The 19,219-nt window shown below is 40.0% G+C and overlaps 1 protein-coding gene across 1 annotated transcript in view; it reads left to right on the forward strand.

The window, feature by feature from the left end:
• The first annotated feature begins 790 nt into the window (after positions 1–790).
• Positions 791–19,219, forward strand: part of MICU2 (mitochondrial calcium uptake 2) — an 811,360-nt gene continuing 792,931 nt past the window's right edge. The window contains exon 1 of the mRNA XM_053708516.1: positions 791–1,019. Within this exon, the coding sequence (XP_053564491.1) occupies positions 822–1,019 (198 nt within the window). The 5' untranslated portion in view covers positions 791–821. The remainder of the gene's footprint in view (positions 1,020–19,219) is intronic.

Genomic DNA, 19,219 nt, shown 5'->3' on the forward strand with positions numbered 1-19,219 from the left:
CCCAGTTTAGCACTGTTAAAAAGATTAGCTGGGACACCCACTGCAATGGTTCTATAGCAAAAAAAACAGACCCCCCCCCCCCTCCACACTTTTGCATATGAAAAACATGTTTTAAGTTGTGATTTACCACCACTGGCACGTCATCGGGCCTGTGGTCATCGTGGCCCCGAGGGGTTTGGCCCCTGCTGCGTTAGGTGTCCCTTATTTTTCTGTTTTGAAGGTGGCAACCCTATCCTTGAGTGTCTTAGTTGGAAAATGTATAGTTGCATGAATCAGCATATAAAATAAGTTTCACATCTTGAAAAATTATAAGAGCATCTGGACAACTAGTAGTGATGTTTTAGTCACATTTATGTAGCCTCAACATAAAACAATAATAAAAACACTAAACAATAATTTAACTATTGTTTATCCTCTGTTATGTACAGTATATTTATTTTTATGAAAAGGTCACGTTAAAGCCTCTTCTTTTCTTGCATAGCTATGCGTGTGTGTAAATAGAAATGTGTTTAAACGTCTGCACACACGCTGATTAACAACAACGGTAGTAACATTCAATGGTACATGAAATAACACGAACATGTCATAATTGTAAATATACTTATATCAGCCCGCTGCAATGTGCTTAGAGCTGAGCACTGGATACTGACTGCAGCACCCTCATATAGCGGATGTCACCTAGTGACGTCACTGAGCTTTCAAACCACAGCCCACAAGCGCCCAGGTAACTTGACTAACAAACAGTGACGTCACGGAGTGCGGAAAGAAACTACTTCTCGCGAGAGGCCAAGCTACAGGTGACAGCTGCTACTTCCGGGAACATGGCTGCCTGGAGAGGGCTTTTTCAAAGGCTAGTGCGTAATTATGTGGCCCTCGGGGGCCCCAAGCCCCCAAAAGTTTATGGAGCTATTCGAATTGGAGGAGCGGCGTTAGCCGGTGTCGGCGCTCTTTATTCTGCTTCACTGTTGATGAGTAGGAGCGAGCGGCAAGCAACAGGTCTTCTAACAGTGTGTGCTCAGGTGAGGGGAGACTTATGTATGTGGGGACCCTGGCAGACAGTGACGTGATTGTGTGAGCCATGCAGGGCAGCACTGTCACACCTGCACAGCGGGTGGTAAAACTTACTATAGGAGCTACAGCATGCAGCAGAAACAACGGATTTATTATAGTGCTGGGAACAGTATTTTATTATTTATAAACTCGATTAGCAGTAGATCCTATCATTTCCACAAGAGATAGAATGAAGTGAAATCTTACAACTATCCATGACAACAAGTTGTTACGATGTTGATATATGCTTATCTGATTTAGCTGCAAAGTGCAAGGAGCATATATTATTAACATCAAGTGTTGTTAAATTATGTTTGCCTTCAAGTGATTTGCTTCTTAACTTTAGAAAAATGATTAATGTAGTTCACACCTGTTGATATGCAGCCCAATGTTTCTACCTGTCTTCCACTGGTTAATGGATAAATGTACCAGGTTCAAAACATAAACTTTGCTGTTTACAGGTAAACAATCAGAAAAGCAATACTTTTTTTTGTTAGTAAGATATGTGTGTGTGTGTATATATATATATATATCACATCACACATACATTTATAACAAAGTACATTAGTTTAAAATCATATTATACCGTTGCCATAGAAACAGGGGTGTTTTTGATAAAGCAAATTAGATATTATCATGTGTCACTAGACATATGATTTAAATGCCCCTTATTCTTATTTTGGGAATGATCTGGAGATAAGTATTCCACTTTTAATTCTTTTTATTTATTTTGTATGAGCTTAGGTTTTTTTGGTGCATTTCATAAAGTAGGATAAACTTGTATTGCCACTTTACCTCAGTGATATTGCACACATACTAGGATCGGTCTTGATAAGTGGTTAAATCAGAAAGAGGAATTTCATTCTGATTTGGATATCTTCTATTTAATGCCTTTGTTGTTCCAACAGGGTTTTTGTAATTCATTGATGTTCTGTAGCAGTATACATGCTTATTTTTGTGTGGGTGTGTGTTTTTGACAGTTCTTGTTTGCATAAAGTAAATAAAATCTCATACATGATGGAAGTTGTAATTACCCTTTAGTAAAAGGTGAGTACAAATATATATATATATATATATATATATATATATATATATATATCAATGTTTTCTTCCTTTGTGAACATGTGAACTGTAATTCTCTTACCTACTGTTTTGCTTCATGATGCGCAGGTACTTGTTCATCATAAACTAATTTGTATTAACAGTCACTATTTTGGAAGTGGCTATGTTTTAGATTTCAGTTTGCTTTACCTTTCATGCAAAATGACTACCTTCTGCTAGTTTTCCTGCCAACTTGACACTATGAATGGTTTCTTTATTTTTTTTTTTTTATTAAGTAAAAATGTATTACAATTCAAATTTTAAAAATTTTGTTCAAAATGCTGATTTTAACCCATTTTAATTCGCTTTGAAAGATTTTGTCATGCAAACTGTATAACCTGTTGAGTTTTATTTATATATATATATATATATATATATATATATATATATATATATATATATATATATATATATATATATATATATATATATATATATATACATATACATACATACATACGGAGGTCCAGTCTGAATTATACATTGGCTAAATTGACTTATACTCAAAATTATGCTAAAGATAACCCCTTTTGTTAAAAATTACATAGAAAAATAGCTACTATTAATGAATTAAATTTAACTGCCAAAGTACTACTTACGTTTTTAAAATTTGGTACAAACACTTTCTTTTTCATTTTGTCTACTAATGAGAGCCAATATAAAAAAAAAAGACAATTCTGGAATTGACCTTAAACAATCAAATCATTTAGTTATTTAGCTAAATATTTAATTTTTGGTTATAAGTTTGCCTACTCTGTTTATGGATACATGTCAGCATTTTTTTGTATGTACCCCCTTATTGCATTCTCTTAAAGGTACATAAAAGTGCAAAAAGAAAAGTATGTAATGTGTCCTAGCATTTTACAATTGCTCTATTGCTTAATTTTAACTATGTGTTTGAGTTCTCCTGGGAGCTAGCCGAACACATCTGGCGAGCCAATGAAAAAAAGGCATGTGTAGCCACCAGTGACCAGCTAGCTCCCAGTAGTGGGTTTCTGCCCCTAAGCCTACTAAGGTATGATTTTTCAACAAAGTATACTAAGAGAACAAAGTAAAGGATTTATTCAAATCCTTTAGAAAAGCTTATCATATTATTTATCTACAAAATCCTCAATACTTTTGTATTTTAAGTTGCTAATCATTAGATAAGTTTTTTTCTAAAGGACTGTAATCGACCTATACATTTTGATAATATATGTAAATTGAAAAACCCCTTAAAATTGCATGGTCTGTTTGAATCATGAAAGTTTAATTTTGACTTTTAAGTCACTAGGTGTAGAATGTACAAAATAATAAGTCTAAAGAGTGAAGTGGTGTGAATTAAATACTTAAGAGAACTTCCAACTTAGCGCTATATGCAAAGGCTTGAAGCTGCTACATATATATTTTTTTCTTTCCGGGTTGGACTATCGTGTTTATGATAAAGATCATTTCATATGTTTCGCAGTGCTGGGTTGTGGGATCAAAACTGCCAAAGTCATAAACATAGAAATGGCAGCTGTTAGCTATTTTCTTTTATGCAGTAATCCCACAGCTACCATCCTAATAAAGCATGAGACGAAACCTTTATTGCTTTTATAGTAATGTTTGACATATGAGCTCCTGCAATTTAGGTGTTTTTAATTTTATTTTTATGGTGCCTTTATGGAAACATATTTTTATAGTGTATTTTAAATCTAATGCACCACACAAGAAAATTAGAAGTCTTTTTACCATGTTATTTTTACATATATGCGTTTCAAAAACAACTGTTGAAATAAGGAAATAAATAAACATGTTTTACTGCTAATTGCTATAATTATGTAAAATAAATACATTTGTATAAATATTGAGATGAAGTAACATCTTGTCAATTAAAATAATGCTTAAAATATATTTATGTTTGGGACAGCTTACAAAAGTTAAATCTCTTAATTACATGCTATATTGAGACTTGCCAACCAGACAAATAATGTAAAAAAAAAAAAAGAACGTGTGTGCTGGGTAATATCTAAGTAACTACAATGGATAAAATAATTCCTTATGACCAAATAAAATAACCAAATGGGCTTTTTAAAATGTAATTATAGGACTGGTTTACTTTTTTGGCTAGAACAGTATTTTTGAAATGTAATTTCTTACACATTATAATAAAGTGTTTCAATTACCTTTTTCAACCAGGAGTTGACAAATGCATAACAAATGTAGGAGCTAAGAAAACAAGTGTATGGTTATGCAGATATTTGTAGCATCTTGGCTTCAGAGGTTTATCAGTTCTTGCTTTAAATTTAAGGTAGCAACATGGGGGTTCCAAAATACTCAATATGTTAGGATAAAAAGAAAAAATAGAGTACTTAAAGTGATTGTAAACTGGCTATTGAATCCACACTATCTATAATTCATAAAAAGAGAGGCACTTTCATTCATAAAAATAATTAGACGCTTCATTGTTTAAACTAATTACCATTTAGTGATCATAAACATTGCACTGTTCCTTTGCCTGCATCTAATACTTAATATTTGTGTTCGATGAAGAAAACAGCATCAGCCAATTGTTGCGTGCCCCATGAGCTGGATGCCAAAGGGGGCACGCAATGATTGGCTGGAGCCGGAATAATCATCAAAGATAAAAATAAAGTATGAGATGTGGGCGGAAAAAGGGCGCAATGTTTACGATCACTAAATAGTGATGTTTTTAAGAATGAAGCGTCTAATTTTTATAAATGAAAGTGTCCCTCTTTTTTTTATGAATAATTATAGTGTGGATTCAATAGCCAAAGTTTACAATCACTTGAATGGTACACACTTAAAGTCAAAATATTATTACATATCAAATTATATATAAATATAATGAACTATTAAACAGTAGTGATGTCGCAAACAGTTCGCCGGAGAACAGTTCCCGGCGAACATAGCTTGTTCGCAGCGGCGGGCGAACATATGCGATGCTCGATCCGCCCCCTATTCGTCATCATTGCCTAAACTTTGACCCTGTATCTCACAGACAGCAGGCACATTCCAGCCAATCAGCAGCAGACCCTCCCTCCCAGACCCTTACACCTCATGGACAGCAGCCATTTTAGATTCGTTCGGAAGCTGCATTGCTAGTGAGAGGAGGGACAGTGTAGCTGCTGCTAATTTAATAGGGAAATTGATAGCTAGGCTAGTGTATTCAGTGTCCACTACAGTCCTGAAGGACTCATCTGATCTCTGCTGTAAGGACAGCACCCCAAAAAGTCCTTTCAGTCGGGTTTTTTTTTTTTTCTTTGTAATCTAATAGCAGTTGCCTGTCTGGCACTGCCAGCCTGTGTGTCAGGCTCACAGCATATACTGTGCCTATTTGCTCAGTGCCACCAGTCATATCTGGTGTAACAGTAGTGTAAATTAAAAAAAAAAAAAAAAACTTTTACATCAGTTTGCTAGTGTAATCTAATTTCAGTTGCCAGGCCAGCCTGCCACTGCCAGCCTGTGTGTCAGGCTCACAGCATATACTGTGCCTACTTGCTCAGTGGCACCACTCATATCTGGTGTAACAGTAGTGTAAATTTAAAAAAAAAAAAACTTTTACATCAGTTTGCTAGTGTAATCTAATAGCAGTTGCCCGCCTGCCACTGCCAGCCTGTGTGTCAGGCTCGCAGCATATACTGTGCCTACTTGCTCAGTGCCACCACTCATATCTGGTGTAACATTAGTGTAAATTAAAAAAAAAAAACTTTTACATCAGTCTGCTAGTGTAATCTAATTTCAGTTGCCAGGCCAGCCTGCCACTGCCAGCCTGTGTGTCAGGCTCACAGCATATACTATGCCTTCTTTCTCAGTGCCACCACCAGTCATATCTGGTGTAACAGCAGTGTACATTTAAAAAAAAAAAAAAAACTTTTACATCAGTCTGCTAGTGTAATCTAATTGCAGTTGCCAGGCCAGCCTGCCACTGCCAGCGTGTGTGTCAGGCTCACAGCGTATACTGTGCCCACTTGCCCAGTGCCACCACTCATATTATCTTGTTTAATAGTAGTGTAAGTGTACATTTTAAAAATAAAAAAACTATTTTGACTCTGAAACATCCGTCTGCTTTTTTGTGTCAGGCTCACAGCGTATACTGTGCCCATTGGTCCAGTGCCACCACTCATATTATCTTGTTTAATAGTAGTGTAAGTGTACATTTAAAAATAAAAAAAATATTTTGACTGTGAAACATCAGTCTGCTTTTTTTGTGTCAGGCTCACAGCTTATGCTGTGCCCATTGGTCCAGTGCCACCACTCATATTATCTTGTTTTATAGTAGTGTAAGTGTACATTTTAAAAATAAAAAAAAATTTTGACTGTGAAACATCAGTCTGGTTTTTTGTGTCAGGCTCACAGTGTATACTGTGCCCACTCACAGTAGCTTGCACACATAGTAGCACTAATTGAAAAAAAAAAAAATCACAGGCAGAGGCAGGCCAACCCCCAGGGGCCGTCGTGGTCGTGGTGCTGTGATTGCCTTTGGCCATAGAATAATGCCCAGTGTTAGGCCACGTACCATGAACATGAAAAGTTCTGATAAAATAGTTGACTTTATAACACAGGCCACCCAATCTTCTACAGCTTCCGCTCGTAACCTTGACGCACCATCCTCCTCCTCTAGTGTAGCTTCGGGCACCTCTCAAGTTACCACTCTCCCGCCTGCCGCCACCACCGACACTAGCACCACAGCCGCCTCACTTGATCTGTCAGAGGAGTTATGTACACCTCAGTGTGAAGAAATGAGTGATGCGCAACCATCATTGACAGAGGATGTAGATAACTGTGATATGTCTCAGTCAGGCAGCATTACAGACATGGACGACGCACGGTGTGATGATGATGATGATGATGTTGTACCCGCCGTTGCTTCCGTTGTTGAGTTGTCAGATACAAGTGAAGGAATTGATGACGATGCGTCCGTGGATGTCACGTGGGCGCCCGGTAGAAGAGAAGAAGAACAGGGGGAAAGTTCAGATGGGGAGACAGAGAGGAGGAGGAGACGAGTTGGAAGCAGGGAGAGGTCGTCACAAGGAGCTAGTGGCACAGTCAGACAGCATGCATCGGCACCCGGAGTCAGCCAGACAGCACGCTAATCAACCCATGCTGTTGCCACCACCAGAATGCCGTCATCGCAGAGCTCAGCAGTGTGGCATTATTTTTATGTGTCTGCCTCTGACAACAACAATGCCATTTGCAACCTGTGCCAAAAGAAACTGAGTCGTGGGAAGTCCAACACCCACCTAGGTAAAACTGCTTTGCGAAGGCACATGATCTCCCATCACAAACGCCTATGGGATGAACACATGAGTAGAAGCAGCACACAAACTCAAAGCCGCCATCCTCCTCCTGGTCCAGCATCTTCAGCCACATCAACCACTGCTGTGCTCCTTGCCCCCTCTCAACCATCCGCCAATCCGTCTCTCTTCCGGAGCAGTTCCTGCTCATCTGCCCACAGTCGGGTGTCTGTCAAGGACATGTTTGAGCGTAAGAAGCCAATGTCACCAAGTCACCCCCTTGCCCGGCGTCTGACTGCTGGCTTGTCTGAACTGTTAGCCCGCCAGCTTTTACCATACAAGCTGGTGGAGTCTGAGGCGTTCAAAAAATTTGTAGCTATTGGGACACCGCAGTGGAAGGTACCCGGGCGAAATTTCTTTGCACAAAAGGTTATCCCCAACCTGTACTCGATTGTGCTAAAGGAAGTAATGGCATGTCTGGCACACAGTGTTGGGGCAAGGGTCCATCTGACCACTGATAGCTGGTCTGCAAAGCATGGTCAGGGCAGGTATATCGCCTACACTGCGCATTGGGTAAACCTGCTGACGGCTGCCAAGCATGGAATGCCTGGCTCTGCCGAGGAGTTGGTGACACCGCCACGACTTGCAGGCAGGGCTGCTTCCACCTCCTCTACTCCTCCTACTCCATCCTCTTCCATAACCTCTTCCTCGGCTGAGTCCTCTTCTGCTGCTGCGTCTTGCTCCACATCAACGGCACCCCCCCAGCTCCCCAGGTACTATTCCACATTCCGGATACGGCAGTGTCACACCGTCTTGGGGTTGACTTGCCTGAAAGGAGAGAGTCGCACTCCTGAACGCACAGGTGGATCAGTGGCTGATTCCGCACCAACTGGAGATCGGCAAAGTAATTTGGTGGCGGCATTGAAATTGGGCAAGTTGACACGTGCTGTGCATGGCACATGTGTGTAATCTGATTGTACAACGCTTTGTGCATAAGTACCCAGGCTTACAAGACGTCCTGAAGCAGGCCAGGAAGGTGTGTGGCCATTTCAGGCATTCCTACACGGCCATGGCGCACTTGTCAGATATCCAGCGGCGAAACAACCTGCCAGTGAGGCGCTTGATTTGCGACAGCCCGACACGTTGGAATTCAACACTCCTAATGTTCGACCGCCTGCTCCAACAAGAAAAAGCTGTTAATGAGTATTTGTATGACCGGGGTGCTAGGACAGCCTCTGGGGAGATGGGGATTTTTTTGCCACGTTACTGAAGGCTCATGCGCAATGCCTGTAGGCTCATGCATCCTTTTGAGGAGGTGACAAACCTAGTCAGTCGCACCGAAGGCACCATCAGCGACATCATACCATTTTGTTTTCTTCCTGGAGCGTGCCCTGCGAAGAGTGCTGGATCAGGCCGTAGATGAGCGTGAAGAGGAAGAGTTGTGGTCTCAATCATCACCAGAAACAGCCTTATCAGCATCGCTTGCTGGACCAGCGGCAACGCAGGAAGAGGATTGTGAGGAAGAGGAGTCAGAGGAGGAATGTGGCTTTGAGGAGGAGGAGGAGGAGGAAGACCAAGCACAGCAGGCATCCCAGGGTCCTCGTTGTTGTCACCTATCTGGTACCCGTGGTATTGTACGTGGCTGGGGGGGAAGAAGATACCTTCAGTGAGGACGAGGAACGGGACATGAGTAGCTCGGCATCCAACCTTGTGCAAATGGGGTCTTTCATGCTGTCGTGCCTGTTGAGGGACACTCGTATAAAAAAGCTGAAGGAGAACGAACTGTACTGGGTGTCCACGCTACTAGACCCCCGGTATAAGCATAAAGTGACTGAAATGTTACCAAATTCCCGCAAGTCGGAAAGGATGGAGCAGTTCAAAAATAAATTAAAAAGTATGCTTTACACAGCGTATAAGGGTGATGTCACAGCACAACAGAAATCTAACAGGGGAAGAGATGAAAGTAATACTCCTCCTACCACGACCACGCCGGCAAGGACAGGACGCTTTCCAGACGTGTTGTTGATGGAGGACATGCAGACCTTTTTAACTCCTATGCATCGCCACAGCCCTTCAGGATCCAGCCTCAGAGAATGACTCAACCGACAGGTAGCAGACTACCTCGCATTAACTGCAGATTTCAACACTCTGAGGAGCGATGAACCCCTTGACTACTGGGTGTGCAGGCTTGACTAGTGGCCTGAGCTATCCCAATTTGCAATCGAACTTCTGGCCTGCCCCGCTTCAAGTGTCCTGTCAGAAAGGACCTTCAGTGCAGCAGGAGGTATTGTCACTGAGAAGAGAAGTCGCCTAGGTCAAAAAAGTCTTGATTATCTCACCTTTTATTAAAATGAATGAGGGATGGATCCCGAAGGGACTGACATTGGGCGATACATTCGAGTAAAAAAGGCCTGATGAGATGAGCTGCCTTGGGCTAAAAATGGTCCACACGCTGCTGTATTTTATCTTCGGATGACTTGCGTGACTTATCCGCCAACAACTAGGGTTCAATCCGCAATGTTTTAGGGCACTTTCTAACTGTCAAACAAACATCAATCTTTCTGGCCGCTGCTACAGCAGCGACTGCAACAATACCTAATTTTTCAGGCATGTGTACATGCCTAATTTTTCTGGCCTCTGGTGCTGCACTGTGGCTTCAAAACCCAAACCAAAAAAAGGCACATAACAGGGATTAAACTGCTAAGAATAGTACTTCTTAACACACCACTCATATCTGGTGGCACAGTAGATTGCATGCGCAGTGCCCCAAATTTGAAGTAGGAGGACCGACCAAGCATCTTTTTTCCATCTCCCGGTTCCTAAAATCCATGCCATATACACGTCCCCTGATAGGGGACACCGTAGTGGAAGGTACACGGCCGAAATTTCTTTGCACAAAAGGCAATCCCCTACCTGTACTCGATTGTGCAAAAGGAAGTAACCTTACCATGGGTCCCAGACCGCACGCACGTCTTGTAAAATTCTCTGTCTGGGAAATTATCTATCTATCAATTCTATCTATTTATCAAATCCTAAAAACGATGCCATACCTGTACTCGATTGTGCAAAAGGAAGTATTGGCATATGGGGTCTTTCATGCTGTCGTGCCTGTTGAGGGTCGGGGACCCTCGTATAAAAAGGCTGAAGGAGATACTGGGTGTCCAAGCATCCTTTTTCCATCTCCCGGTTCCTAAAATCAATGCCATATACACGTCTCCTGATAGGGGACGTAACAGGGATTAAACTGATAAGAATAGTACTAGTTAACACACCACTCCTATCTGGTGGCACAGTAGATTGCACGCGGTGCTCTGACAAAATGCAGACGGACATTTGGCAGACGGACATTTGGCCGACAGACAGAAAGCTAAAGAATGTTCCGATTTCGGCCGAGGGCAGATACACAGAGTGCTCTGTTCTAATCAGAGCCTCGGGCCCGCAACTCCCTCTGGGAACCTTGCCATGGGTCCCAGACCGCCCGTCTTGTGATTCTCTGTCTGGGAAATTATCTATCTATCTATCATAAAAGGCTGAAGGAGAACGACCTGTACTGGTTGTCCAAGCATCTTTTTCCATCTCCCGGTTCCTAAAATCGATGCCATATACACGTCCCGTGATAGGGGACGTAACAGGGATTAAACTGATAAGAATAGTACTAGCTAACACACCACTCCTATCTGGTGGCACGTTAGATTGCACGTGCAGTGCCCCAAATTGGAACTTGGAAGTAGGAGGACCGACCAAGCATCTCATCTCTGTGTGATTCCTGTTCTTGTAGGACAGTTAATGGGTCAGTCATGTTGCACAGCTCCTCAATGTGACAAATCTTCCTGGTTAGCTCGTCATTCTCTTTTTCCCAGCTGCTGGATCAGATCAGAAATTGTGAGTAAAACCTGCTCCTGCTGCCGGGTGATCTAACTCAGGACTCGCTTCTCTAGGTCTTCCAGCTGTTTCCTGATGTCCCTAATCAGGGCAGTGAGTCTCTCTGTTACACCAGCTGCTTTCTCTGGCACCCCTCTCCTGTGCTTCTGCAGACTCCGGACTCTCTTCTCAGTCTCCTCTCTCTTTGTGGTCAGTTTCTGCAGAACATTTCTCAGTTTCTTTTTCTTCTCAGAAGCCTTATTCAGCAGCTCGACCTGGTGTTCCCTGTGCTCTCCGTCTAGGGAGCAGGACACACAGATACAGGCAGCATCCTCAGTGCAGTAATATAATAGGAGCATCTTGTGGGTGTAGCATTTTCTGTTACCCCAGGAAGTGATTGCACGCGCAGTGACATCAGTGAGGACAAGGAACGGGACATGGCTAGCTTGGTATTCAACCTTGTGCAAATGGGGAGTTTGCGGTTGTGCAAATGGACTGTTTGCGGTTGTTTGCGGTGCGTTAAACGGGGAGTTTGGTCTGTCACTGTGAAGCGGGTGTAACCCTTACACTACATGAACGATACAACATCATACCTGATGTTTTAAAGCACGTTATTCCAAACAATGTAGGAATTTTAGGTGATTTATGCCCTTTATGGATTAAAACCAGACTCTGCATCAACTATGTAATTTTCCATGGGAATTTTGCCATGGATCCCCCTCCGGCATGCCACAGTCCAGGTGTTAGTCCCCTTGAAACAACTTTTCCATCACTTTTGTGGCAAGAAAGAGTCCCTGTGGGTTTTAAAATTTGCCTGCCTATTGAAGTCAATGGCGGTTCGCCCGTTCGCAAAATTTTAGGTTTGCGACATCACTATTAAACAGGGTACAAAAACAAAATAAAAATGTTTTATTTCCCACGGTTAAAATGAATGTTATGTAAACAAAATCTTGAGCCTTATTAGCCTAATGTACTTTTTCTATTCAAATAACTGTATCATATGTAAATTCATAATTTATATATAAAACCTCTTTAGCCAAATAGAACTATAATTTCTTATCACTGAGCATTTACAGAGTAATCCTTCTATAAAGGCCTTTGATAAAGTGGCAACTGTCAAAATGCTTATCAGGCGTGAGCATGTTTCATCTTGTCTGATTATATCGGCATCGGATATATGCTCTATCCAAATCATACTGTCCCTTTAAGCACTATAAGGAGCAGACGTAGTGTACCAGTATTTTTTTATACTGTTTCCTATATTGATAGACAGTGAGTGAGATGATTGTTGCAAAATGTTTGTAGTTTTTATGTTATTTATTTATAACAGTGTATATTTTTCAGTATAATTTTGTATTACTATAAAGTTTCTCTAAATAGTTGGTCTTTACGATAGCAGTAGGTAAGTGTGCTGTTATGGGATTTTCTGTGTTCTCTTGTATTTTTCTAAAATACACATAATTCCCTAACTGGCTTTAGCAGGTAAATGGACATTGTACACTAGATTTTTCTTTGCATAAATATTTTGTAGATGACCCATTTATATAGCCCATCTGGGAGTATTTTTTGTAAAAATGTATAGTTTTGCTTATTTTTTAATAACATTGTGATGATTTTGAGACTCCTAACCAAGCCCCACAGTGTCAGATGTATACACGCGTTTAGACTACTGCTGGCTGTTTGTTATCTGTCCTTATATGTAGGGGGAGCGTCTTCCTTTTTTTTTCCCAGCCCCTTTCACTGGGTGCCCCAGTGAACCTTATGAACAGTGCTAATCTGGGAGCTTCTATCTATGCATATTCTTCTTTATAGATTTAAAATGAATTAGGTTTTTGCTGGAGGTCACCAACGGGTAACATACCAAGCCCAGTGCCTCTACACATTATCCACTAAGTGGATAGCTTTGTGACTAAGCTGTTATGCTTTTTTGTCTACTATATGTGTAAGTGTATTGTAAAGATTGCATTTAAAAAAGTGTCTAAAAATATCAGAGATGTACTGTTGCCTTTTGCTTTGCTATCCATGAATGAGAGTAGGAGGCCAGATCTAATCTGGATACATTTGTATCAGAAAAATGCTTGTTTTTAAAACTGTGTTTATTTCACATTTTAGTTGTATGCCCATGTAAAAATATACAGGCCTGTCAAGCCCCAGAGTAACAGTAGGCAGGTTAAATAAATCAGAAGAATTAGTTCTTTTCTGATGCTAGCCCCGAGGTTCATGGATCACTAGTGCTGCTACCATCTCATTTGTGGCGTGCTCAGGCACAGATGGTTGGTTGCCTGCCGTTGTGTCTCAATGTGGGAGCCAGATACTAAACTACCTCCCTTCTTTTTTCCCCATTCTCTATCATTTTTCCATAGCTGCCATTGTCAGAGGGCTTTAGTATAGGAACAGGCAAGAGGCCAATCACATGCTCTGCTTGTTTTGTTAGTCTCTGGGTTATATCACTGCAGCTAGTATTTATGAGGTAATTATGGGGTTATATCCTTGCTACCTGTTTCTGTTAGTCGGTTGATTCAGTTTCTGTGGCTTGCATGTTCTGGCAATCAATGGGTTTATTTAGTGTTTTATGTGCATCTTTTATATGCTGTGTGTGTGTGTGTGTGCTTGACACAAGCAATAATTGAGATAGTAATGTAGAAGTTCTCAGGGATCCATAGATAAGGTACAAAGTTCTGATGTAGGCAGGTATGCAGCATCAGGCACCACATAGAACCAAATAATTAAGAAAATTCTGGTTTTCTTTTAAATACCATGTATGGCATCCCCAGGGAATACAGCAATGCAGCTGAGTATATGCAAATTAAAACATTGTTAAAGACAACACATCTACCCATTTTAAGAGTATCTCATACACCTGGCTGAATGGTATCCCAGGGAGCAGAGCTGTGAAAAAAATTGTTTTGTACATCGATTGAATACATTTGTTAATTCCTACCTGGCTTCAAAACACTTGGGGCAAATGACCCCCTTCTTGGAAAGAGAAAAGACTCCTCTTTCAAAGGATGGTTGATATGCCCAGATAAGAATCGGCTGATTACCATGGCAACATTAATCAGTCGAAGAACCATAAGCATATGGAACAAAATTAGGGGTATCGGGCATCCCCCTTGTTACCCCCTTATTAAAAAGCAGCAGTCCTGGTGACTTTCATTACAATGGCCATTTCCTCACAGCACTGGTTGTATTTTAGGGGTTCTGACCAAACTGAAAATTCCACTTGAGAAGGAGGATGTAGATTTGAATGCAAAGCCAAGTCAGCTATGTTTTCCCCTTTCTCTAAAGGTACATGAAGGTCAAATTAAACTTTCATTATTTAGAAAGTGCATGCATTTTATGAGACTTTTATTTCTTTTACTTCTGTTCATTTTTTTTTTATTTTTTTTTATTTTTTTTTTTTTTATTTGATAACCGCACTGGGGTTTTTTTTTTTGTTTGTTTTTTTTTGTTTGTTTTTTTTTCCAAAACTTTTTATTGAGGTTTTTAGTTTGAGCAATAAACATACAACATATGTCAACATGTAATAAAAGCAATTGTGATGAGACCTTGCTGCCTAACTAGTTTAGATGATATATCTGTACATTTTATCTTCTTCAAAAACATAACATTTAACCTAAACACACATAAAAGGTTAGCTAGCGGTCAGGTATTTTCAGCATTAGGTATGTAGCGAGATATGACATGAAACCTCTTTTTAAGTGGAATAGTATAGTCTCCTGTGTGAAACATAGGCAATGGTGATCCCCAGAATATAGAGAAAATAGTATGATATAAGAAGAAAGCTTATTTAAAGGGACAGTAATGTATTGTCAATGACTTGTTATACCAGCTGCAGAGTATAACATTTATGAGAAATTGCATTTTCAGGTTTATTTGTGTATATGAAGTAGCTGGTTTTGTGCTTTTAAACCACAGCCTATTGCAATGGGTTGAGTTTCAGGTAATATCAGATCTCATTATGTTATCAGTTTGCGTACACAGACTTGCTTCCTTATCTTATATTTGTCTGGAAAACTAAAGCTCAATACACAGAGAGAATAATGAAAATGATCATTTTATTACTTAACTATCCTGCACCCCACTGTGATTGTCATTTATTCTGCTGGCTGTATTTACTTAGGCTATTCAATAGTTGATACTCCAGTATCAAAACTTTCAGTATAGGTTGGGAAACCACAAGTTAAATCAGCTTTTTAAGAGGCCAAAATAGGGGTAAAGGAGCTACTTGTAAACAATGTAATACACTCCAGCAGGTAAAATGGATCATTGGGAACAATTTAAATGGGAGACATTTTTTGGGTGAATTGTCCCTTTTAATATATAGGATCACTCTTGGGCCACTTCTAAGAATCATATGGGGATTGTAAGTTGAAGAGAAGAAAGGGATACAGCGGGCAAGAGCCGCTCGTGTGAGAAGAAGAAAGAAAAGGAAGTAGAAACAGCCGGATTGTGTGTGATATGTGAGTATTGAATATTGATGGAGGAGCTTAAGGAAGCATTGACAGAGGAGTTAAGCTATTTATATAAGTACATTATCTGAGCAGTTATGCGGCATAGAGTAGAAGAGCAATTTAAGCTGACTTAGTGAGGAGAAACATAGTGGGTGTATGCAAGCTAGCCCCTTTAAGAGAACTATCAATTCACTAATCTCCATCGGGCTGCATAGTGGTATAGATGGACACATTTAAAGGTTCTAGTAACACCAATCATAATGACCTGTGCATGGTGATGAGTGAATTCCAGCGACTGAAGGGTAAGAAATAGGCTATCACTTATAGTCATGATGGAGCTTATAAATTCAGATTGTGCCGCATATGTGTGTGAGGGGGTTGGTCTTCCCTGATGGTTTTACTGGGCATGTTTTCAGTATCTACCTGGTGTAGCTTAGGGTGAATGTACTTCTGGTGAGAGTAGTTGTGTTATGGCTTAGAAACCTGTAGGGAGTTGTTAGACCTACATATATTGTTATTCTAACTGGCGTACCTGCAATTCTAACCACTAAAGATAGTCTAATAAGGTTGATAACCAACTCAGCATGTGGGTAGTTGTTGAATGAGGATGAGAGCAGTTTATTTTCAGAGATAGGTTCCAGCAGATTTGGGTGATTTGCTTTGCATATACATAAACAATAGGAGATAAATTGCTAGTAGGCAGGATACAATTTAAGGTCTGCTGATTATATGCAGCCTGCACAATATTTATATACTATTAACCGCACAACATCATTTGCCACCCCAGGTCTCCAGTTTATCAATAACTTATAAGCATCGTCAAACTATATGACCAAACGTGCTAGAGTATAATGGGATGGGGTGAAGTCACTGAATTAGGGAAAGATCCGTTCTAGCCCACTCCTGATCTGTAGTCCATCTGTATGCAGCAATACACTTCTAAGACCCCAGATGTAAGGAAGTCAGAGCACAGCTGCCATAGATCTTGTAGATCTCTCAAATCCCAAAGAGGCAGCAGCCACAAGATCCTGTCTCTATCCTCCGGTGCCATGTGTCCCATATAAGGGATGGTGAAAGTTCTCCATGCATGGCCGGGGGATCAGACCTTGACCCCCCAGGACGCGGCTAGAGATGAACAAGAGGAGCTCCGATCAGCTCGGAAACTCACCCCAGGGAGGAGAGGACGCCTTTGATTTTCTTTTCTGGCAGACGCATGGGTACTTTTCTGCTGCAGAGCGTCCTTAGGAGGGTTTGTTATGTTGCCAGCAAAGGGAGGTAGAATGTCATTGTCTGTCTCAAGAGATGCGGCATAGACAGTAATCACATCAGGCGCCTCTGCTTGGAACAGTGAGGTGCGCTGCGTGACAGGCAGGTCTGTAATCGGTTCCAAAGGTTTGATGCATTGTGCCGTGTGCAGGCCGGCGCCATCTTGTAAGCATATGCATTCATAGCCGATCAGGGGATCGTTAAGTTTTCTTTCCATTTTGTGACTTAATTCCTCCAACAGGGTAGCTGCATATAAGTAAAACTCCTCCATGGTGTATCGCGGCTGTCACCCGGCACGATAGCAAGCCGGTGGGGGGGGGAGAATGGTGGTGGAACACACTAGGCCGTTGCGGTCAGTGAAAGTCTTGTATAGTAGAATGTGCAACTTTTATTTCAGGTTCCCATATATAAACTATTCCGGAGCTAATATATAAGTGTATTTTTGCAAATTGGGCTGGTAGTACATTGCAGCTCCTGAGCCTACCTAGGTATGCTTTTTTAACAAATAGAGAATAAAATAAATTTGATAACAGAAATAAATGGTATGTACCATCTAAATCATGAAAGCTTAAAGGGACACTGAACCCAAATTTTTTTCTTTCATGATTCAGATAGAGCATGCTATTTTAAGCAACTTTCTAATTTACTCTAAGCAACTTTATTTGAAAAAGAATACATCTGTTTTTTTTTTTTGTTTTGTTTTGTTCAGAACTATGGACAGCACTTTTTGATTGGTGGATTAATTCATCCACCAATCAGCAAGAACAACCCAGGTTGTTCACCAAAAATGGGCCGGTATCTAAACTTACATTCTTGCATTTCAAATAAAGATACCAAGAGAATGAGAGAATGAAGAAAATGTGATAATAGAAGTAAACTAGAAAGTTGCTTAAAATGTCATGCTCTATCTGAATCACGAAAGAAAAAATTTGGGTTCAGTGTCCCTTTAATTTTGTACTTTTATTACCATTTTAACTATGCATTTAACCCCTTTACAAGAGCATTTTGTTTTGCAATATTGCTTGTGCATTTTCTTTTAGCACTTTTATGTCCCTCTAAAACAGTACATGTTTTACTTTTCTCAAATGTACACCCTATTTTATTATTAAATTTACTTCAATTTTTACTTTTTCCTCGTATCCATATTCCATTTTTCTACCTGTCGGATCAAGATGTAACATTTCAGTTATTAATCTTTTTAAACTTTGTTTTTATTTTCTATTCATAGTAAGTTAAACAGGAGCTGCATATGCCATATATATTAATACAGGGAATCAATGTAATTTTAGCATAAATATTCCTCTTTTGTAGCTTTAAAGGGACACTCAGGTCAAATTAAATTTTCATTATTCAGATACAGCATGTCATTTTAAACAACTTTTCAATGAACTTCCATTAAAAAAATGTGCACAGTCTTTTATATTTACACTTTTTGGGTCACCAGCTCCTACTGAGCATGTGCAAGAATTCACAGAATATACCTATATGCATTTGTGATTGGCTGATTGCTATCACATGGTACAGGGGGAGTGGAAATATACATAACTTTGAAATGTGTTAGAAAAAAATCTACTACTTTAGAGTATTGTCTTGTTATCTTGCATTTGTTGATTATGCAAATCTACTGTGTTTACTGGTCCTTTAAATATAGTGCAGATCTCAATAACCGCACACAAATTTACCAACTAGAGATGGAGCTTTGCCGTCCAGTTACTAAGAATGTTTTTGGATTATCACATGCATTTAATAGCATTCTCTGCCCACTGATCTGAAACTGATAATAAAAAACCCTTGAAGGCATTAATCAACAGTGTTTCTTTCCACTGTGATTGTGTTTCTGATACTGCAGCAGTACTCATGGGCCAGCCAAAATTTTTACAATCTTTTGATTTGAAGTGTTACAGAAATATAACAAGCTAAACTGAATTCCAAACAATAAAACACACAAGCTGGAAAATATAAAGCATTCATGAATCCTTAAACTCAGTGATTAAAGGGTTTATGTAGCTATGTAAATTAATTGCAGCTTTCAGTTTTTTTTTGTTGTTTTTTTTTTAATGTGGAGGACTGAATGAGATGAAAAAAAAAATGCTCTATTAACGCATGGATGCCAAGTAATCACTAAGCATATTGGAGTTGGTTATGACAATTGTTTTCAGTATTCTCTGTATACATATGATGGTTTTGCTTAAAAATTGGTCAAACTTACCTAACATCGTTTAGTTTTATATACACAAATGTTTAATAAGCTTAAAGGGACACTTTAGT

Source organism: Bombina bombina, chromosome 3 (assembly GCF_027579735.1).
Source record: "Bombina bombina isolate aBomBom1 chromosome 3, aBomBom1.pri, whole genome shotgun sequence".
NCBI classification, from domain to species: domain Eukaryota; kingdom Metazoa; phylum Chordata; class Amphibia; order Anura; family Bombinatoridae; genus Bombina; species Bombina bombina.